At 42.3% G+C, this 24,356-nt stretch overlaps 1 protein-coding gene across 1 annotated transcript in view; it reads left to right on the top strand.

Moving 5' to 3' along the window:
- LOC147708587 (uncharacterized) overlaps positions 1–24,356 on the top strand; it is a 148,133-nt gene that overhangs the window by 100,662 nt on the left and 23,115 nt on the right. The window contains exons 5-6 of the mRNA XM_086927263.1: positions 3,063–3,176; positions 20,271–20,357. Coding sequence (XP_086783389.1) covers positions 3,063–3,176; positions 20,271–20,357 — 201 coding nt within the window. The remainder of the gene's footprint in view (positions 1–3,062; positions 3,177–20,270; positions 20,358–24,356) is intronic.

Here is a 24,356-nt window from a genome sequence, read left to right as displayed (position 1 = left end):
GTCAGTATTTAAGTGATACTATCAATTCAGTTCGATCAATTCAATTGAATAGCAGTTATCACCAGAGATGTGCATAGTCTGGGCTACAAGAGGTGATCACAGCTTATTAAACTAGTACCTAGGTGAAATTCCACCATGCACTAGGGCAAGAGTGGTGTAGGAGGTAAGACAAACATCCCTGTGTACATGCATACGGTTCCAGACAAGGGCCCATTACAGGTGGTTGCAGTTGCACCTTCAAAATTAAAGAGGATTTTGTACCACATGCAGGTTAATGGCTTACTACTGATGTGCCTCTTCTCTTCTTTGTCTATTGACATCATTGCGCCACCTAACTTGTAGGGTGAGGGATGCTGCTCCCCAGTGCATAACTATACATCACTTGGTCAGTATCAATGCCAGTTCTATGAATCTGTAACCAGCTCTTTTAGCATTTGGTCTTGAACAGAAACCCAGGAGGTATGTTTCCGGTGTGTGAAAACCCTCCCTGCCCAGTAGAGTCTCGAGTTGTTCAATCACCCCCTCCAGAATACTTACACTTTTATGTACTTCCAGACCATATGATAACAATCTCCAGTACCCTGACTAAAGCTAGGGCGGCTAACATTATGCATTCCTCATAGGAGGTTACGCTATTTAGATCTTGTCTGAAAGGTTACTCATCAGCGACGAAGTTCCCTTCATGCCAAGCAAGTCAGTGGTCTGCCCACCTGATGTAAATGCAGATGGATCATACTATGACAACAGTGGAGACTACTCAGGCCATGCTGTGGTCAAACTTCTCCTTCGGCACAACAGAGTAAAGGCCTTTGGAGGCTTGGTTGCATGTTCATCCACCTAATTTAGATGGGGGGACATTTTACCGTTTCTCAATGCCTGTCCCCACCAGGAAAAACCTGGAAGTATGGGGCACTGAAAAGTGTTCAATCCCCCCCTAGCAATGGGTATATGCTCGCATGACTAGGAGACATGTCTTTTTTTATTTTATAAAAAAATACACTTTGGGATTTTCTTTTTGAAAATAAAAATAAACTTTATACGTTTGCTCTATAGATTCATCATTTTGACGTAGCTGGATAGCAAAATTAGATTTAATTGATAGGAACCCCGTGACGACAGTTCCTACCAATGGTAGAAATGTCTGCTGGGCCAGCAGAGGAATTTATCCGACGTCCTGATGGAGTTAACTCTGTTTGCCAAAATATAAATTAGGCCTTAAGTCTCATAAGTGTCTTACAAGTCATGTGAACATAACTGAACTATGTATATTTGACCCTGCCATCCCTAGAGACCTTGTGACTGCGTTTGTGATAAATTCTTCTCCCATTCCTTCTCAGTAAATGACCTGCTCATGCTATCTTCCCACTTTGTTTTACTATGTAAAAGCCTGGTTTAGGTAACTTCCAGCAAGGATCAATAGGACCAAGCGCAGCGTTTGCTAGTATTACTTCCTGTAAATAATAACTGCAGGACTTTATGGGAATTCGGTCTGTGGGTTATGGCCCCATCTGCCTCTAATACCAAACATGTTTTACAATGTGTGTTATTAATGATATTACTTATGCTTGCTTGGTATATACAAGTATTTTGTCAGTGTACCATCTAATGAAGTCAATATAGATTTATGATTGAGAGATTTGATAGTTTCATGTTGCCAAAATGTAAGTAATCTGTCCATTCTTTGAAACTAGTACAAAGGTGTAACCTAGTTTAATCTTGACTAATGCTGGCAAGTAGAAATTTTCACTTACACGTGTTATCTTCTACATAGACCTTCACAACTTTCGCCTGGAAAAATGGGTGCCATTGCGTAGGCCAAAGACTTTGCCTTCTTTTTTATTTTAGCAGTCATTGCAAGGTTTTATAGGAAAGTAATTATTGATACGTTTCCATCATGGTTAAGAAGTGGGTTTCTTGCCTTAGGCTACTGGTTATAGGCCTTCAAATTATGACAGTATTAAATAATGTCTGTCACTATTTTTCATCCCATGTCAATATGTAACCCATGTTCCCTGTTGACTGACATGCGCATTCTACAAGCTATGACAACACTACAAGAATGTTCGCCTTCATTGAACTGATGGACTTGCAGTTACAGTGATTCCCTTGTTGTTATCAAAAGGCCCGCACTGCAGCCTCTTTTTTGATCCACTCATTATTGATATCAATGGATAGGCCTCAATCAAGATCCATTAGTTTAAATGTAAATCTTGTCAAGTGTCGTTCAGCATACTCCTGCACATGTTCTACTACCTGATAAACCCATTTGCAATCAAAGCGATATGGGAAGGGGAATCATACTTTATAAGTGGCCGGGTTAAGGCAAGTGGCTCAAAAATTAAGTGTTTCAGAGGCTTTGCAGTCTTAAAGGCAAAGGCTCATGATGTGCATAATGTAGCATGATGCTCCAGAATCACTTTGGACCCACATCTGTGTTTAATTACAGTCTCAGTTTATTATGCGATTTACTCTCTTTTGATGTCATCGACTATGATTCAGAAAAGCCTATTATGTAGTAAAATATCACAGAATTTTCTCCAAGATCTTGGGACAATAATCACATTATGATGGATATGTCAGTAGTAGAGCTCTTATCAGTTGACTAAAGTACTGCAAGTTTGTTTTTTCACAATGCTTGCTTTGATAAAATAGTCAGCATTTTCTGGGCTGTCGGCGTTGCTTAGGTTTTCAATATGGGAGGAGACTGATATTAAATGTGGACGGTGGACCTTTGCCTCATACTCCCTGTTGCTTTTTTTTAAACATCTGTTTTAGTGTTGTTTGCAACTTTATCCCGTTGACTTTGCTGTTCAGCAAACTGACCAATTGAAACTGTATCAGTATTTTGTGGAAATATTTTAGATACCTCCTTTGTGACAATGCATATATTAACACCAGCACATGGGCCAAAGTTAATTTTTTTACAGAATGTATATCTTTATGTTCATTTTTTCCCTATCGAGTTCTGTGTTTCTCTACAGTAAGTCAGCCTACTGTGCTGTGAAGTGGCACCTAACAAAAAATTGGAATATTGAAAATGTAACTAGTTATTTGCCCAACAGGATATCCAATTTTGAGCTTCGACAATATTTTAAGGGCAGAACAAGAGTTTGAGACAAGCTTGATGGCGCAGCAAAGCTCAGAAGATGGAGGAAGTCATGCTGGACCCTGCTCAGGTAAGTTACAAGCACCCTTTTTATTTTATGAGATTTGTGGGATTGGCTGTTTGAGGGTAGTCCATCTGTGAAATTGAAAACAAAAGAAGCAAATGGCCAGCAAAGTAATAGAAGCTAGGGACTGATAGAGCGCGCAGGTCACCCAGCCCCACAGACTGCCAGATTATCACGCACGTGGGCCCATGTATGCGTTTTAAAACCCCAATTTACTAGTCGGGTGATTTTACACGCTACTATCAGTATTGTGTGTGTGTCTCCTGTGACACTTTTGTCATGACACCTGACTTACCACAGGTACTTACTCCTCCTGATGGATCAGGAGCACGAGGGTAGGTGATAGCACTTCAAAAATACATCACTTATTTATTCAATCAACATTTGAATGTACCCTTTTAGAATGACCACAGACACTTGAGGCGTTTTGAGGGTTTTTTATATATCAAACTTAAAGTGACAAGATTATGAGACAGATGCTGATAAGAACATCAATAAGCAGAATCAAAAATATGAACTAGCTATGCAAGAAGGCTAACACCATTTAGGGTAAACGGAGTTTCTAAAGGGTATGGGTAACAGGGAACATGCTATTTAGTTTAGACTTAAACTAGGGACAGCAAGTTCAAAACACACCAGTCAGTGAATTTCTATAGCCTATATGTAATTCAGCCCTAATCCTATTCTATCTAGCTAAGTCTTATTGCAACCACACAATAATAATTCAAAAGAAACAGGTCAAATGCATCCTAAGGGAAGGGAAAAATAGGAACATACTAATAAACAGTTTGCAAATACATCAGAGGAACGATCAGAGCAAAAATCAAGTGCATAGAGGCTTTATTAAGAGCAGAAGGAAAGGGATAGAAGGAGGGACACCCACAGGTAATATTTACCTAGGCAAGAATGAAGACTAACCCTGGCCACGGGTCAGTTACGGGAAGGACGAGGACAAGGACCCTCAAGGATTTAGGATACCAGTAGGTGAGCAGGTAGCGGCTCACGGAAAACCAGGACAAACTCAGGTTCTGGGTCAGGACTGGGCTCACCAAAGGGCACGACCAACCCCCACAGCTTCGGAAGCAACGCCTGCGTTACCCCCTTACTGCACGGAATCCGCCAATAACCCCGATTGGGTTCACGAATCCCCAGCCAAAGTGCTTTGCCAGCACTTAAGACTATTTCCACCCCTTGGAGTTTGTGGAAAATTCGGACAGAGGGCTCCGCATCTCTCTGTATCTATACCTATAGAGTCGTGGGGTCAGTGACAGGTCTGCTACTCGGACAAGTCGGACAATTTCTCCTTAACTGACTAGGCTGGATATACTCTTCCGGGGTTCCCAGACCACCCACAAATGTTGCAAATAACAGGGTCCCAACTTATGATTGGTCAGGAGAAATGATTAGGTCACCTTTACCTCCCAAATTCTACGTTCTCATGCTTAATATTAATTTTTAATACCCGCCCCCCTGAGTTCATGTTCCCAGGCATAGGAATATGGAAAAACAATGGGTGTATACAGCAGTTTGATACAATGTTGCGTGGTTCAAGGTGACTGTCAGCATCTTTGACAAGAACCTAGGTAGGTTCTCATGCGCATCTTGCTTCAGGAGCCAGCTGGCTGAGATTTGCTTCTGCGCAGTGTGGGTTTTCCCTCATCACGTGTCGGGTCGGAACAGGTTACAATATGGAGTCGGGTTCAAATACCCAGGCCAATGTATGCGTGGTACATGAAAAGTAAGCGAAAACAAATTAATATCACAGCAAAACAGAACACACTGTACACCATGATTACCTACACTTCACCCCTTACTTCATAATAACTATTGCAATTAATAATTAGTGCGGGAATAGACAGAAATGCGAAGCAGCAGGGGCAAGCGCAGAGCATGGTTAGAACAAGCGGGCAGGTCAGCTACAATGCGCATGAGCGGACTTTTCCCTCCAAGCCTGCGAGTGCGTCACATCACATGGGTATGACCGATGCATGTGCAGACTGAATTTCTGCGAAGCGGCCATTTTACGACATGCAAGCGGTGTTACTGTTAGTATACACATAGGCAAGCATCTCTAGGACACCCGCGTGTACTGGAAAAGTGGAATATTAATGACGAACAGAGTTGTTTAGTAATATTACAAGTGTACTCGAGGTTCATATACAGAGCAGGTTGCATTAGGCGCAAACTTCCACTCCCTCAATCCCCTCTTTGATGATATTTACTATCATCACTACTAATGGGAAACAGATGCCAACTTCAATTTTCTTACATTTCACTCATTTCAATTTCCACAAATTTATTATTATGCCGTTTGTCTGCAGCTTTATTTGGGTGGGATTCTCTAGCTTTTTTATAGATCTGGCTCCTTAATTCTTCTAATTCGAGTTCATCCACATTCCGTTTCACTCCCCTCCTATTTACAGTGTACCTTTTTCTGCATTTTTGGCATTTGCAGCAAATTATTATAATAAACACAATCAAACTTATTCCAGCTATTGGCATCAGTATTTTACCTACTAGACTACGGCCTACATTAGTGAACCAACTACCTACAGAAGAGAGACCATCAGTCAGTCTCTTCCAGGCACTGTCAACCTCCAATGGTTTAAGTTCTCTTTCCAAATTAGTTATATTTTGCACATATTTTTTAATTTCCACGCTTTTATCTGGAATGTAAGTGCAACAATGTTGCGCCTTCAGCATTCTACAGACTCCGCCCTCTTTTGCCAATAAGGTATCAAGAGCAAGGCGATTTTGCAAAACCATCGATCTGATCGCAACCATTTCAGTATTGACCAGCAGGAATCCAGCAGCAGTGTCAGTGGATAACCGATCCACTACCGTAGATAATTTGCAGATACGATGAGTATTCAGAACTACCCCCATTCCAGGTATCAGTGCACTAAATATATCACCTATAATTTCTCCTACACTCTCACGTTTACTACGCACTAAGCCATTAGTGTTTTCATTGCTTCCAGCAGCGTTATTCACATGGTATATTTTCGGGAAGACAATGCCAAAGTGGCAGCTTCCATACCAGTGATCCGGTAATTTGAAATAAGCCTTGTTCCCACATATATAATAAATTCCGGGAAACACAGGTTCTGACCCATTTTTGAAACCCCAACCTCCAATTACCTTGTAATTATGGTCGCATTCGCTGGAACCGATGAATACATTGTTATAATAACTAGTCTTTTCTCTATGAAGACAAAGTTTCCCCTTTCGTTCAAAATCCAACAACAGCGCAGGATTTGCATCGCCATTTGAGGTGCCTTCCATGTTTTCAGCCCATTTAGGAGTTTGCTGTTTCTTATCATTAGCCTTTCTTTGGAAACTCTCCCTTCTCTTTTCTGCCATTTTTAAAAACATCTTTTCTTGCTCATGTAATGAGCAAGTCAAATTATCTCTTCGAGCTTCATGTAAGTCTATGTCACCTATAGTCAGGAAGTATTCTCCCATGTATCTAGTTACCTCGCTTCTAATATGCACAACGTTCAGGTTCCCTCAAACAGGTAGTTCAGAAAAAATCACGTCAGTGTTTGAATAGTAATACTGTAATGTGCTTCTATAAAATAAGCTTGCTAATATACTACAGGAAATCCCATAAGTCAGGGGTAAATGGTGATAAGTCACGCCTTCAGCTACAGAAGTAGGTAGCTTCATACAGACATAACAATCTTCTATTTCCATAGCTTCTACATAATGCACTAAAAGATTTGCAAAGACATTTAAATGTGATCGATTTCTCATGTGGTGAGAATGTAGTCCATCCTCATCTGGTGCTTCTAAGTCATGTCGTGCTTGTCTTAGGCTAACTGAGTTGTCATGTCTTTCTACACTTAGTGGTGTCTCTTCAGTATGTACAACTACTGGATCTGGGTTCATGGGTTTAGTAGGGTACAGGTTAGGATCTTTACTTATCATAAAAGGTATAAAGACTGTTAGTCCTATCCATATTACTATAACTATGGCTACACTGCATAGGCATATTTTACAGCAAGTTTTGCAACAATTCCCTCTTGGTCTTCCATTTACATTTGAATCAGACATTTTCGTTTCTGGGACTTTTTAACCCCTCTTTGTTTCTTTTTAAAGAGGCTTACGCAGTTTCACCTTTCAGGGTGGGTCTTCTACCTCAGAGCTTTGATCCTCAACGGAATTGTGATCACTGCGGTCACTTTCTTCAGGGTCGTCAATTTCTTCCAACACCAAAAAGGTCCACTCAGGACTTCGATAGTTCTTGTTTGCTTTCTTAAACCTGATGCTGCGTCTATTTTGCTGAGCCTCGTCCCTCTGTCTTTCACTTGCAGCCTTTTTTCTGTCTTCTAATTTTTCCTCTACAGTTTTCAGTCCTAGTTTCAGTCTTTTTATATATCTTGGTCTCTCCTGTTTTCTAGGCCTCTTAGTGGTTCAGGATACTTTGCCTTCCTCGTGGATCCCCTTGTTTTCACTTTGGTGTGGCACTATTGTATTGGCACCGTCTTTTTCCTCTCCTGTCTGACTAGGTCCAGGTCTTTCATCAGTTTCTTCTGCCTGGTTTCTAAGCTTGCCTTGTTCAGGTATGGTCTGTATTTGATCTTGATTTTCAACCAGTTTGGACTCTGTTTCCTGAACACGTTCGTCTATTCCTATCTGTTCCTGTTCATGCACTTCGACCCCTTGATTTTCCTCCGCATGAACGTCAACTTTGACCACTATCTGTCCCTTTCCGGTTTCTGGAGTCTCTGGAGGTGTGTCGATGACTTGGTCTGCCCCTACTTGGCCTATTTCCTGATCAGGTCTGATGTGATTCTCGTTAACCTGACCTTCTTCTTCTAGTCCTGTCTCACCCTCACTATCCCACTCTCTATCTAAGTAGGAATATTTTCTGGTTCTTATTGGATCAAGAATCAGGTCATCTGCTGGAAACCACTCGTCTTGGCTGGTGCCGGGTTGTATCACATCAGCTAGATCTGGACCCTCGTCTGGAGTCTCTTCAGCTGCATCACCCTCAGCTTCAGCCGTCTCCTCCTTGGCTACCTTCTTAGTGTGGCTGGCATGAATCCACTTTGGCACTCCAGCACACTTTACAGCGGTGGTAGTTACAAGGATCACTTGCCTCTTTTTCCCCCACTTTGGTCCAAGGCAACTCTTCCGGGTGTGTTTCTTCAACACCACCCAATCTCCAGGTTTGATTTTATGGACTGGAGTGGTTGGCCATTCATCAGCAGCCTCTCCAATCTGGTGAGAGATAGAACGCACTTGGTCACCCAGCTGCCTGCAGTATTCTAGCACCAAATCATCAGAAATACTCAGCAGTTTGTGTCCAGGTACCCATGCCTGTCGCATCACTCTTCCCATTAGTACCTCATGGGGGCTCAGGCCTGTTTTTCTGTTCGGGATGCTTCTTAATCCCATCAAGACAAGAGGCAGGGCTTCTATCCAGTTCAATTTAGTGGTATCACACATTTTTGCCAATCTTGATTTGATAGTGCCATTTATTTGTTCCACTATTCCAGAAGCCTCTGGATGATACGCACAGTGTAGTTTAGGCTCAATTGTGAACGCTGCATAGAGTTCCTTCAGGACATCCCCAGTAAAATGCCCACCCTGGTCTGTTTCAATAGTCTCTGGGAAACCAAATCTAGGGATCAGCTCTCTGAGTAACAATTTAGCCACAGTAATGGCCTCATTCTTTTTGGCCGGGTAAGCTTCCACCCATCTTGAGAATAGGCAAACTATGACTAAGACATATCTGTATCCTCTACACATGGGCAATTGTATGAAATCTGCCTGCAATCTGACAAAGGGGCCTTCTGCTTTTCCAATTGTGCTTTGCTCTACCACAGTCCTCTTCCCTGCATTGAACGGCTGACACATCAGGCACCTCTGGCAGAACTTATCCGCGATATTCCTGAATTTTGAATTGTAGAAAACCTTATCAAACACACAGCACATTGCATCCCTTCCAACATGAGTGTCTCCATGAATCATCCGAACCATTGGGTCAGCCATACAGTCAGGCAACACAGGCATACCATCTTTATTCACCATGATACCATCCCTTTCTCTGAGTTGACATTCCTCAGTCTCCCATCTTAGTTTTTCCCCCTCAGTTGCTGCCTGTTGCAACTCTCTCAGTTCCCTCCAGGGAGATACATTCTCAAACACCATAAGTTGGCAGCTGTTTCCGCCCCATAATTGGATTTTTAGGGACATTTTGTAGCGTGCATAGTACTGGGCAATTTGGTCAGCATACCTGTTTCCGGCTGCTACTTCATCCTTTCCAGATTGGTGAGCAGCACATTTGACCACTGCCAATTCTTTGGGCAATTGGATTGCTTCCAATAGGCTTTGCACCACCTTTCCATTTCTGATGGGGGTACCTGAGGAAGTCATGAATTCTCTTTGTAGCCATAGTTGGCCGAAGTCATGAACAACCCCATAACCATATTGACTGTCAGTATATACGGTTACTCGTTTGCCCTTCCCATGTTTGCAAGCTCTGGCCAATGCTATGAGCTCGGCCACTTGGGCAGATTTGACTTCACTCAAATAAGATGCTTCTAGGGTGGTTTCCAGAGTGACTACAGCATAGGCAGCACTCAGTCCACCATCCTCATGCCTCAGGCAGGAGCCATCCACAAACATCACTATGTCAGCATTGATAAGGGCCATTTCTTTTATGTCAGCACGAGGTTTAGTGCTAAACTCAGTCAGATCAATGCAATTATGTTCGAATTCACCTTCCGCTCCTGTATCTTGGGCAAGAGGCAATAGTGTTGCCGGGTTCAGGATGTTGCATCTGGAAATTATTACATTTTCTGCACCAATAAGAATTCTCTCATATTTAGTCAGCCGACTAGGAGTGAGATATTGAGTTTTGGTTCGGGTTAGCAGAATCACAACTGAATGTGGGACATAAACCGTTACGGGATGTCCCATGACAATGTTCTCACTCTGTTCCAGGCTTGTGCATGTGGCAGCCACTGCTTTCAGACACCCCGGAAGCCCAGCAGCTACTGGGTCCAGTGTGGCTGAAAAGTAGGCCACAGGACGTCTAGTCAGACCATGCTCTTGGGTCAGGACTGAGAGTGCACAATTGTCTCGTGTATCACAGAATAACTCAAAGTTCTTGGAATAATCAGGCATTCCTAATGCAGGATCAGAGCATAGACAATTTCGCAATTTTATCCATGCAGTCATGCTTTCATCATCCCAGGTGACTGGATCGTCTGCCCCTTTCTTTGTCATTTTTATCAGAGGTTTGGCAAGTACCGCAAATCCCACAATCCACTGTCTGCAGTATCCCACAACTCCGAGGAACATTCTAACGTCCTTCTGAGTTCTGGGCAGTTCCATATCCCGAATTATTCTGATTCTCTCTGAGGTGACTCTTCTGATACCTTTCTCGGTCTGGTGTCCTAGATATTTTACTAAATCCTTACAAAACTGTAATTTTTCAGGTGATACTTTATGTCCACCTCTGCCCAAGTGATTCAGCAGAGCAATGGTATCAGTAACACAGTCGCTTTGTGTTTTAGACGCCACCAAGAGGTCGTCTATGTACTGGACCAGGACAGACTTCTTTGGTAGAACTAAAGACTCAAGACATCTTTTTAAGATCTGATTAAAGATGGAGGGGCTTTCTGTGTACCCCTGGGGGACACGATTCCAGACATAGACATGACTGTCAAACTCAAAAGAGAAAAGAAACTTGCTTTCTGGATGCAATGGGATGGAAAAGAATGCATGACACAAGTCTATGACAGTAAACCACTCCGCATTCCAGGGAATCTGATACAAGATCACAGCAGGGTTTGGCACAATGGGACAACAAGGTACAACAATCTGGTTTACCTTTCGCAAGTCCTGCACTACCCTGTACTTTCCACTAGGCTTTTTAATTCCAATTATGGGCGAGTTACAAGGACTGCTCAACACCTCTTGAATTATGTCTGCCTCCAACAACCTGTTTATTTCAAGTCCGACTCCAGCTTTCACTTCTGCACTCATTTTATACTGTTTTGTTTTTGGGTAGGTAGCATTAGGTTTGATGGCTATTCTGACTGGGTCCACATTTGCCATTAATCCTACATCTTTCCCTGTAAAATCCCATACTTCTGGTATCACCCTTTGCTGGAGTTCTTCAGGCAAATCAAGAATTGTTATGGGCTTGGCTTCGGTATCAGGCCTTAACAGCATTATCTTGTACAGGCCATCCTCCTCTGGGGTCTGGATCTCAACACCTCTTGGCGTGCAAAAGATGGTACAGTTCATTTTGCATAACAAATCACGTCCCAGTAAATTTACAGGACTGGAATCGCAAACCACAAATCTGTGCATTTCTTTGAAATTCCCTATAGAAATCTCCATGGGTTCAGTTACAGGAGTGCTAATTATCTGGTTTGATACGCCCACTACTTGGATTGCTTCTCCCGAGAGGGGTAGGTTAGGAACGTCCGCTGTTCTCACAGTCGAACGGGTAGCACCAGTGTCCAACAGAAAGGTGACATCATTTCCTTCAACCTTTCCTTCAATGTATGGCCCTGACTGGTCTACCGGTAGGGATGCGCCAAGCACGCACTCCCCTTCCTCCCCCCTCAGGCCCCGTCAGTATTGATCATCACAGAGGAATGTATCATTTAATAGGAACTGTGAGGTTGCCTGATTTCTCTCATTCTGTCCTTCCCATACTTCAACCCTCTCATTCTGTGGGGCCTGATTCTTATAAGTAGGTCTAGGAGCTCTAGGTAATGGAGGTAGGTTTACCTGTTGCTGATTCTTTCGTGGCCCCTCTTTCTGCACCTGTGGATTTAAACCATTTATGGGGGCGTTACCAGCTTGCAAATGAGGACACTCGTCTCTCCAATGCCCTATCTGCCCACACCCGTGACAGGGGAACTTCTTCTTAGCCTCTTCTTTGCTCATTTTAACTCGAGGCTTCCCTCCCCCTCCCGAGTTATTATTCGAAGCATTGCTATTCATTTTACTCAACTGTTTTTCTTGTTGCTCAGCCAATTTAACCTGTGCCCACATCACCTTCTCCTTCAGGGCCTTTTTCTTGTTCTCCATTTCATCCTCACAGTACTTAGCGTACTTGAGAACATCATCTATAGGCTTTCCCTGCCAACAGATTTTGTTATCTCTAATCCACTGGGATATTTCTGGTTTTAGCCCTAGCATGAATCGATAAATAAAATGAGTCATGTCTTTCATTTCAATATTATCGATGCCACTGTAGGTCTTGAATACCTGCAATAGCCTCTCATAATATGAATGGACTGTTTCGTTGTGATCCTGGGTGGTTCTATCGATTCGGGTCCAATCAGTTTCTTTTGCGGGCACCTTTTTCTTTAGAAATTGTATGACTTGGTCATACTTTCTCATCACCTCTGAAGAAGGAGCTCCAGTGTTGGGGTCCCTTGGAAATTCTTCACTGGGCCAATCAATCTCTATTTTGCAATCGGTCCATAAATCTACCGGAACTACAATGTCAAAGAACCCATCCAGGTCTTTCAAAAGGCACTTCTGGACCTTCACAAATCGCTCTACCTGCCTATACCATTCTACGGGCTTCTCCCTTAATTTTGGGAAATCATTGGTAAATGACACAATGTCATGCCGGGACCGTGGGACATGTACATATTTTCCCCCTGGCACTTCCCTCATGGGACACAGTTTTTCTGCTTGACCTACTTCTTTTAGCACAAACTCAGAAGCTTTGGGCTTTGTCCTACTCTCCTCCTTTTTCTTAGCCCACCTAGTTTTCCACTTGTCCAGATCTCCCCATTTCTGCAACACACTCAACAATTCCTTTATCTGGGTTCTTTTTCCTGACACATTCATATTTTCTAAATCCTTGTCTGAAAATTCTGCCCTATACGGTTTCTGTAGGACTTTGGATCGACTTACATCAATTCCCATGTCAGCAGCCGCATCCATTAGTTTTTCATGGAGTACTCTAGTATTTTGGGTAAGGCTTTTACTGATAAACAGCAACTCTTCTTCGCTAAGGGTGTTTAGCCTGTCCAATCCCACATTCCCTGCCATTAACTCCTCTATCTCTATCCTTAATCTGTTAATGTCCAAAGGTTTGGGCAAGGAAGGTTCTCGATCCATCTCCTTAGTCCATCTATCCAGTTCCTCTGGAGTCACCACTGTTGCACTCCGGATTCCTGATGTAGTTTCTATGAGGACTTCCTTGGCCTTGGTCTGATTCCCTGACCTAGACCCACCGGTACTGGGCTCTCTTATGGGCAGATCCATTAGAGAGACTACAGACTCACACTCGCTTGCCTGGTCATCAATAACAAGTGGTTCTTTCCGTGGGGGAACTGACATTGGAGTAAGGATTGGAGCTTTAGGACTAGTCTGCCTATCCCCATAAATGGGTATAGCGGGACCAATAGTTACAGGTATCGTCAGAGCATCCGGGCTGGGATGTATCTGAGCTATGGTTTGAATCAGTTCATTCCTTTGTTTAATCAGGGCATCTCTCTCTCTTTCTTGCAAGACCCTTTCTGATGAGTTACCATGCAATATTTGAGGCACCAAAGGAGGGTAAATACTCGGAGCGGTGGGAACGGCTGACCCCGGTCTATCCTCACCAAAAGGTCGGTAATTTGGGACTGCAGTACTAGGTCTACAAAATTCATCACTATTGCTAGATTTACTGCAGATACCAGCTAGGTCTGTCTCGCTTGCCCTCCTACTCCTAGCATGGTGGAGAAAAGGATTTTTCGAACTTAAAGATCCTGAAGCTTCGGCATAAGGTGGTGGATTTTTCATCAACAAATCCTCCAGATATTCATCCTCCGAGTCCCCCATGGCTAATAGAGGTCGACTCTTCTCTGTCTTTTTCCCACCTGTTTGCTCAATTACCCAAACATCGGGAACAACCCTTCAACCATCATATTCTGTCTCCATCGTTTCATCTTTTGTTCCTTAGTCTCTTTGAGTAATTTAGGGTACCATTTGGTCACTCCTTTTTCCATTCGGGCTCTGTCTCGCTCTAAAGCCTCAATCTCCCATTCCTCTAAAGCTTCATACTGTGTTAGTCTGGGTCGGGGGTGTAATTCATCCATTCGGGTTCTCAGATTAAACAAGATTCTACCATTGAAGGTACCATCGAGGGGAAAAGCTAGGACTCCATCCTCTTTTGTGTACTTTTCTCAATTCTCTAACCACACACAGGTATGGTACCCTTTTTCAAACATCATGAATGAAGCGGGAGTATTAGGAGGTGGAATGATTACTCCCTCCCTAGTTCGAATGGGCTTATCTTTTTTGAAATAGTTCCTAATCTTTTCAGCGAAGGACATTTTTCTCTTGACTCCGTACATATTGTGAGGTCTGCCTCTTCTCATCAATTCTCTATGACACCCTAAATTTCTGGGATCAGGCAAAAATTCAGGATACCACATACACCTCTCGACACAACCTAAAAGCTCGGTTTGGAAAATTTTGTTTACTTTTGTGCTTCCAATGCAAATACGTCTTTCAACTTCCGACAACCAATCAGCACTGAGATTTCAAAATCTGTTGACCAATGGATGCGCGGCCCCTTCGTGAAACGCGGTCTCACTCTGCGGCGCTCACCCCTCTCTTACAACTCTATCTTCGCCTTGTATTCGCTGGCTCCTCCAATACCAGCGCGGCACGGAGTGACGTCAGTGCGGTCTTGCGACTGACTCCCTCCTTCACAAGGTAACGGAAACTTTGAATTTTTCCTAAAGTGCGCGTACAAACTTTAGCTAACAAGGTAAAACGACTGCCACTATGCCAAAGGGTTTTAGAAAGGAAAAGAGTCTTTCTTTTACTGCAAGTAAACCACTTCTGTCTACTGTTCATTCACAACGGATAGATCCCTTCCGCCTATCCTTTTCACACAAGCAAATAGAGAACCTGCTACTCTTTTGACTAATCCACTTCTTTCCGGGCTATATACTAAGTCAAATTTTTCACCAATGCTCTCCTTTGCTACCACTCAAGCTCCAAGAACCTATTACTCCTTCCGTCTGTGACCCTTACTAGGTGATATCACAACGGGAGTTTCACCACGGTCCTGATAGCTAACATACACACTTCAGATAAATTCGGAAAAAGAGGAAAACCCTGATTAGCGTTTCCAGTTCTGCCTAACCATGCACTAATCTCTCCGTTTGCCAGTGACCTTACAGCCAAGTGGATTCTGCTCACCACCTGCTATTTCTGTTCCCCGGGGATCCCCACAACATAAAACATTTACTCACAATTGGTTAGTAATATTTTCAAATACGCATGCAATATATCAAACTTATTCTATGACAGTCATATAAACCAATAATCTTTTATAGCAGCATATAATACATTTTTAGCAGCACATTTTATTTCTCACGGTTCAATAGTAACTCTCCTATCTACCTATCCTAACTAGTCCTAACCATCTTCTTGCTACCAGAAATACTGATAGAGCGCGCAGGTCACCCGGCCCCACAGACTGCCAGATTATCACGCACGTGGGCCCATGTATGCGTTTTAAAACCCCAATTTACTAGTCGGGTGATTTTACACGCTACTATCAGTATTGTGTGTGTGTCTCCTGTGACACTTTTGTCATGACACCTGACTTACCACAGGTACTTACTCCTCCTGATGGATCAGGAGCACGAGGGTAGGTGATAGCACTTCAAAAATACATCACTTATTTATTCAATCAACATTTGAATGTACCCTTTTAGAATGACCACAGACACTTGAGGCGTTTTGAGGGTTTTTTATATATCAAACTTAAAGTGACAAGATTATGAGACAGATGCTGATAAGAACATCAATAAGCAGAATCAAAAATATGAAATAGCTATGCAAGAAGGCTAACACCATTTAGGGTAAATGGAGTTTCTAAAGGGTATGGGTAACAGGGAACATGCTATTTAGTTTAGACTTAAACTAGGGACAGCAAGTTCAAAACACATCAGTCAGTGAATTTCTATAGCCTATATGTAATTCAGCCCTAATCCTATTCTATCTAGCTAAGTCTTATTGCAACCACACAATAATAATTCAAAAGAAACAGTTCAAATGCATCCTAAGTGAAGGGAAAAATAGGAACATACTAATAAACAGTTTGCAAATACATCAGAGGAACGATCAGAGCAAAAATCAAGTGCATAGAGGCTTTATTAAGAGCAGAAGGAAAGGGATAGAAGGACGGACACCCACAGGTAATATTTACCTAGGCAAGAATGAAGACTAACCCTGGCCACGGGTCAGTTACGGGAAGAACAAGGACAAGGACCCTCAAGGATTTCGGATACCAGTAGGTGAGCAGGTAGCGGCTCACGGAAAACCAGGACAGGATACCCCTCAGGTTCTGGGTCAGGACTGGGCTCACCAAAGGGCACGACCAACCCCCACAGCTTCGGAAGCAATGCCTGCGTTACCCCCTTACTGCACGGAATCCGCCAATAACCCCGATTGGGTTCACGAATCCCCAGCCAAAGTGCTTTGCCAGCACTTAAGACTATTTCCACCCCTTGGAGTTTGTGGAAAATTCGGACAGAGGACTCCGCAGCTCTCTGTATCAATCACCTATAGAGTCGTGGGGTCAGTGACAGGTCTGCTACTCGGACAAGTCGGACAATTTCTCCTTAACTGACTAGGCTAGATATACTCTTCCGGGGTTCCCAGACCACCCACAAATGTTGCAAATAACAGGGTCCCAACTTATGATTGGTCAGGAGAAATGATTAGGTCACCTTTACCTCCCAAATTCTACGTTCTCATGCTTAATATTAATTTTTAATATCCGCCCCCCTGAGTTCATGTTCCCAGGCATAGGAATATGGAAAAACAATGGGTGTATACAGCAGTTTGATACAATGTTGCGTGGTTCAAGGTGACTGTCAGCATCTTTGACAAGAACCTAGGTAGGTTCTCATGCGCATCTTGCTTCAGGAGCTAGCTGGCTGAGATTTGCTTCTGCGCAGTGTGGGTTTTCCCTCATCACGTGTCGGGGTCGGAACAGGTTACAATATGGAGTCGGGTTCACATACCCAGGCCAATGTATGCGTGGTACATGAAAAGTAAGCGAAAACAAATTAATATCTCAGCAAAACAGAACACACTGTACACCATGATTACCTACACTTCACCCCTTACTTCATAATAACTATAGCAATTAATAATTAGTGCGGGAATAGACAGAAATGTGAAGCAGCATGGGCAAGCGCAGAGCATGGTTAGAACAAGCGGGCAGGTCAGCTACAATGCGCATGAGCGGACTTTCCCTCCAAGCCTGCGAGTGCGTCACATCACATGGGTATGACCGACGCATGCGCAGACTGAATTTCTGCGAATCGGCCATTTTACGAAATGCAAGCGGTGTTACTGTTAGTATACACATAGGCAAGCATCTCTAGGACACCCGCGTGTACTGGAAAAGTGGAATATTAATGATGAACAGAGTTGTTTAGTAATATTACAAGTGTACTCGAGGTTCATATACAGAGCAGGTTGCATTAGGCGCAAACTTCCACTCCATCAATAACTGTGGTTAGTCCACCAGTTGGTTGTGCCAGGGCACAGAGTAGATGTATGGGGTTAGTCGAAGAAACAGGATTTATTTCAGAAAGAGACACTAAGTCAAGTCAAGGACCATGCAGTTTTATCTGCTGTGAATTCAAGTAATTATTTATTTTGTACAAACTTTATATGTGTTTCTCAATCACATGCAGTATGAGATATTGTCACATTTGCTTATTACGGTTTGGACAGCAAGGTCCGATAAGCTTATTATTAGTATACAGTTTTAGTCTCAAAAACATTAATTGCAGTGTTCATAATATGGTTTTCAACATTCATGCTGCTTGATACATGTCTGTACAATAATTGTAATTTTCATTTGAAAAAAGGAACTATGTAACTCCCTGCCGCCTCCCTCCCCACTCCACTGTTGTGAATCCAAGTAAAACTAACAAAACACAAAAACAGACGAAGGTGGGTGTAAGTCCAGCGCCACCAGTCCATCTTCTGATCTGTAAACCTTCAAGAATTATTTAATGTATACCTGTCTTTCATTGCTATAAAAAAAATTAAATTGCAAATATAATGTACGTACGATGGATTAAGTAAGTGCTTGCAAGTTGTATGGTATTAACAGATAATATATAGCCATTTGAGTCCAAGACATTGAATCATTCAATTCAAGCTGACTTGCATTGCTAAACTGTTAATCCATGCCCATCGATGCTCAGCAGATTCCTTATTACACCACATTGTTGGACAATGTTTTATGTAGTTAGGGCCTAGCAGCATGCGTAAGTGACTTCTCAGTTTACTTTGTTTTAGCTATCTGATGAAGATGAGCCGAAATATAAACTCAATATTTCCTCTTTTACAGGATTTCTTGTATCTGGCCAAGGGCCTAAGCTTTCTTGGATTTGTTAAATTGTCAAAATAGTAAAGCACAGAGATGGAATGTAGGTAGACTGGTACTATGCGTTAAAAATCTCATACTGGCGAATTATTGATCTGTGTTGCAACAGAGGGTAGTATTTATTCATTCACAGGTCATTGTTTTTCATGCCTCATTGCTTTATAACAGGGTTACATAAAGAGAGATAACAAAACATTTGAGACTAGGTATGAAGTTATTTAACACATGTTCACAGCTGTTTACTGCTAAGAGTGTAGGTGGCCTATGATCAGGAATTTATGACTCTTTAGGGAATGTTGGTAAAAGGGAGGGAGGGCATATTTAATTGATGTTCTGTTTTGTTCTTGTAGAAGCCAGAATAAATCTAAGATATGTTCTTTAAGTGTGGGAGGAAAAATAGCAGACTGGGCTCCCCATCAATTTCTTATCTGCTTTTGGATTTTATAATCATTAGATATTACTCAGTAAAAATATTTTACATAATTTACAAAGCTGAGCTGTAATTGGGCACTTCAGTTATGTGAAGAGGAAAAAAGATAGTCCACCAAAGGACATACCAACAATAGTATACACAAAAGACATGGATCTGTAGCAAAAATTGACCTAATGTGGAGGAGCGATTTCCCAAAACCTGCATGGAGTTCAATAAGAGTTACATCAGTGGGCAATAAGGGAAAATACACGGTCTAGAGCTGATAACTAAAGTTTAGGTACTCCTGTAGACGGGACTTGAGCAAATCAGACAACCGGTGTAGAAGTGCCTTTTGGGTATTCAAAGAAGGTACGTGGCAAAGTTAAGGCTGCGCTACAGTGGATTACAGGAGTAGTGAGGAGCTCAAAAGCACAAGCTTGATATTGTCAAGTTTTGTGAGAACAACAAAAGGTGATAACGTCAGCAAATTATAGTATGGGAGCAATGTGTATATCCATGTTCTTTCTAAGATCACTTTGGCAGGATTTGATTTCCCTAAAGAAAGTGTCACATCCCCCAAAGGAAATCACTTGAGACTAAAATCAGTTTGAGAAGTCAAGGGGCAAGCACAAAGATGCAGATGCCCTGTTTGACTGAATACACTAGTGAATGAGTGGTTTTTCCAGAGCCAATGATAACAACACCTTTATCAATAATGAACAGTAGAAATTAAATCAGGTAATTTGCCAGGATGTAGTTAGAGTGGATAAGTGAAAAACATGCAATATCTTCAAAAAAGAGATGTTTCAAAAACAAATAAAATGTAATCATACATAGAAAACTGCCTAAAGGGACGGGAAAAGATCATTCCATGGACATCTCAATTTTTTTGTGGGCTCTAGTATCCAAGGAGGCATCTGCACTGAGAAACACATGAATGGAAATATGCTGTGTTGGTAAGCAGAATTCATGAAAATGTTTTTGGTTGTGTGTGATTGTTTAATTGCCACTGGATAGAGTTAATTGGGGCACTGATAGTCAAAGGGCTGCAGACTTGCTTGAAGGATGGAGATGAGATGAAATTGCTAAATTTGTTTTCAGGGAAAGTTCCTTAGGAGGAGTGAGTAGAGTATCATCCTTAAAGCACAACAAAAACATTCCTGTGTAAGAAGAATTTATTGACTGTACTGAAGACTGAAGAGCATAACGTTGTGTGCAATAAGTAGCAGATACTGCGGCTGAAATTGTTATTTTGTATTAACTGGGAATTTGAATATCATTCCAGTTTCAGTCACCATTAAAGAAGAGTGTGACAACTTTTGCATGGGAAATCAGGAATCTGAGTTAGAAGAAATTGAAAACAGCTCAACGGGTGAGTTCTTGAATATGGTCCAACTTTAATATCACATAAAGAATTTTAAGCAAATCTGATAGCCAAAGAGCACTTCTGGATAACTTACTATGCCTATCAATGTCTCAATGTCTTTCTTATAGTAAGTTCAGTTTAAATGCCATTCACAAGAGCACTTCTTCAAACAGGACATTCTCATAGGGTAAATGAATGAGTGAAGACTGAGAGTCTACCATTATGCTGTTGCCAGAAAGGTACACAATAGATGCCACAGCTGTCTAGCCTTAATGTAAGCACACTTGAAAAGAAAGCTTTTTTGAAGTCTCACATCCCTGCTTCGAATTTGCATCTATCCTGCTCATGAAATCATCACAAAGAGAAAGAGAAAACGAAAGCTGAAAATTCTGAGAATTAAGATCTAAAACGATCGACAGATTACGAGTTGTCGGGTTGAAGGTCCTGCACAAAACTTTCAACCTTTTTGTTTTCATCTTAATTTTGCAGACGCAATCGGAAATTAGTTAACAAATTATTTGAATTGCAGCCTGGGAATCTATGATTAGCATCTGGAATTTTCCTCTCACCCATGGACACTCATCTAAGAATAGCGATTAAGACAGTCAACGAGCTTGGATGTCCTTGCCCTGACAGCCTAGAGATCCACAGAGCCACTAGACATTGTATGAAAGCTCCTACCAGCAATGTGTGTGAAACAGGCACAGACTCAGTTTGGTAACCTGTACAGGAAACATAACGTAGCCTTGGAAAATAACATTCACTTATTTATCTTAGCCACACTACACAGCACCATCAATATCTACAATCCATTAGTAAAGATCTGACCTCCCTTCATGCTTATGCCTTGCTCTCGCATCCAGCCTGATTGTTAGTTGTTCATGCAGAGAGGAAATATGTTTTCCCAGCCTGAGGCTGCTTAGGATTTTCTTAAATTAAGGACGAGTAGGCGTGGATCGCCCGCTGCCTCTTATGTATTGTAAGGCAGCTCTGCCAGTGTCTGTCTCGCTGTGCTTTGTGGTAATAAGACTCTAAGGCCTTATTTAGTGTTTGACGGCCAAGATACTCCGTCAAAACGGGAGAGGATATCCCTTCTACCATATTACAAAGTCATAGGATAGGATGTAATGCACTTGTCATACAGCAGACTGAGCATCCTGTCTGGCAAACTCTTAATGAGCCCCACAGCCTTCTCCAGTTAAAACTACCCTGTTCTTGGCAGAGCCAGCTTTCGGGTGGGCACTGATAATCAATACCCTTCTGAAATAACATGGTTGGCCCTACCCTCCTGAACAGCTAGTAAATTACAAAACACGTTATTCGTTGCACCAGGAAGAAATGCTGTTCAAACCAAGAAGTGGATACCCAGCACCTCCAGAGAGGTGCTCCACCACATTGTGTCCAGGAACTTCAGCTTTTAGTCAAGTTTTAAAATGCTTTCTATGGTGAAATTTCGAAATGCCTGCAGGCCGATACATAGTGCCCCTTGACTCTTGCTCTTTGTGTTCTACAGTGTGCAACATGGCTTCTGAGTCCACACTTCCCGCTCCATCTGCAGGACATGATTGGATAAATTCCCCTTATCTTGAACTCTACTGTTTCTACTGCCTTCTCAATGTTTGGCTATTTTCTGCATCACCTCAGCATGCTAAATATTTCACTTTGTCTTGGCAATTTGTTACCGTTTCTTACTGACCTCATTTAGGTCCGGAGGCCCTTGGACTGCAAATCTCCAGTGGCTGCTGTTTTGTCAGACAAAGTGGGTTCTTATCAGCGAGGGCCACTGCAGTACCTCAGAAATGGCTGTGCTGTTAGGTTCATAGCTGGGTCCTGGAAAAAGCTGCCCGAGATAGTCAAAAGGGAAGGAATGCCCAAACCAACAGATTTTTTACAAAGATGTGTCCTCGAAAAAGCCACCTCAGATACTTTAAAGGTGGTGATGCAGAAAAGAACAGGTTTTGATCCCCTGCTGTGCTCACCTCTGGACAACTAACATGTAACAGTGCCACCGAAGAATCGTCAGTGGTCCTGGTTAAATTGCACTGTTATCCCTGTGCCAATCTGCTGTTTCAGCTGCTAGCACAAGTTTGGTTTTGGTGCCTCCCAATCCTAGCAGAGGAAATCAACTACTGGACTAGTGGGTTTTCCACTGCCAACTCAGGTTTTGTAGGTGTGGAATTGTGACCTCTCATTATTCCAGTGTGCTTGAGGGAGAACCGAGCACCTCCATCCACGGCAACAAAGCCATCTAAATAGTAAAAAAAGAGACTTTATAGCTGCCTCATTGATTTCTAAACATGTAGTATGGCTCCTGTGCTTGCCTGTCACCGGATTTAAAGAGAGGAATTGGCAAGGGAGCTATCTTGGCTACTGGCCAGCCGCACCCCCAGACTTTTTTTAAAATACACACCACTGATTTACCACAGTTTGCAATAACATACCTAGCATTTCATTTAAGTTGTTTATTCTTTACTCACTCACCTCTCCCACACAAGATTGTTTCTATGTTTTGTTGCTGGTCAGGGAAGAAGGAGGGAGTGGACCTATTACTTAAAAGTAGTCCCATACATATCCAAAGGCATGTGCTGAGGTTCTGCTTTGATATAAATGAACACTATCAGCTTCAACTAACTACATTATTACCAATTGTATAGTATAAAGCAGCTAATGTTCCAGCACCTAATATACCATGAATTTGGGACACTGACCTGATTGAGATCTGATAATCTTCTGGAGAATGAAAACACTTGCAGTGACTATTGCACTTGTAAAAAGTGTCTTATTATTTACAACCAATTAGGGATTCAATGCTATCTAGCTTCCAGTAGTGTGCTGATCTTGGTGATTGATGCTGAAGGATATTTTGCAGCCCTGTAGTGATTATCTCGAGGCAATGATGACAGAGTTCTCTCCAAGCAAATTTGCAGATAACCCACCTATTTCAAGTTCATTTTGGTTGATAAGGTATTTTTCTCCAAGGAATGTTTCTGGGTACAATAAGTTGATGAGACTCACTTTTTGAACAGGAATGGAGACCTGTCAGGAAGTAGGTTCCTTTGAACATATGAGGTGTCTATATAGCGGCAGCTTTCGAGTCATGGTGGAAGCATTATCTAAGAGGCTTCACAAATAAGGATTAATGGCACTGCCCGGATGGGGGCTGGCCAATGGGTTGCCCGTTCCAGTGCCAATTGAGCTATTTGTTATAGGCCTAAAGTATTGGGGGTGGTTCATCTTGCATGGTACCCTGAGCTGCATATTGGTCACTGCTGTTAGGCACTGTACTTCTGAAGGTGCAGCAAAGTGAAGTTTGTGTTGGGCCTTCTCTAGAATAGAGTTTTCTTTGAAATTCTTGAGGATATGAAAGGCCTGCTTTATGGCTCTGAGATATCTGTCATTGGCATGAATCATTTTAGTGTCAATGGCATACATGCTAATCTCCTTTGTGTACTTGAATTGCCTTGAATTTCAAGTTTTTCCCCACCTTGCATTTCCAAAGTTTTCCCATATTTACACAGAAACTCTTTCCCTGTATCAGATTCAGGTGAGAAGAAAATATGTGTGTTTTAGTGTCCCTTCCTCCTGTTTAGGGTTGTGTACACAAAAAAAGAGAGTTTCTGGGAATTTCTTTAGTAGGGCCATTATCATTTTTATCTGAAGTTCTCGGATGATACATGGTGAGTGATTGTGTGACTCACTGTATTTTTTCAGAGTTGTGAACAATTTCCGAGAGCCTTCAATGAGTTGACCTTCTTCAGAGGACCCCTTTTGCCCGACATGAATATTTTATTCGGTCGACACCTAGGGGTAGTTTTATAATTTTTTCAGGCAATGAACTAAAGTGGTTGTGCTGCATTGCATGAGAGGGAGAGAGGGGGACAGTGCACATTTACTAAGATACAGTGCTGTTGCTCTCTTCCCAAGCACTGGCATACAATCAGGTAGCATAGCGTCACGCACAGACTTTTGAACCATAATGCAATGGTATGTGCCTGAGTCTAGCTT

This window comes from Lissotriton vulgaris, chromosome 6 (genome assembly GCF_964263255.1).
Source record: "Lissotriton vulgaris chromosome 6, aLisVul1.2, whole genome shotgun sequence".
Classification (NCBI taxonomy): Eukaryota; Metazoa; Chordata; class Amphibia; order Caudata; family Salamandridae; genus Lissotriton; species Lissotriton vulgaris.
This window is presented reverse-complemented; position numbering and strand designations above follow the sequence as displayed.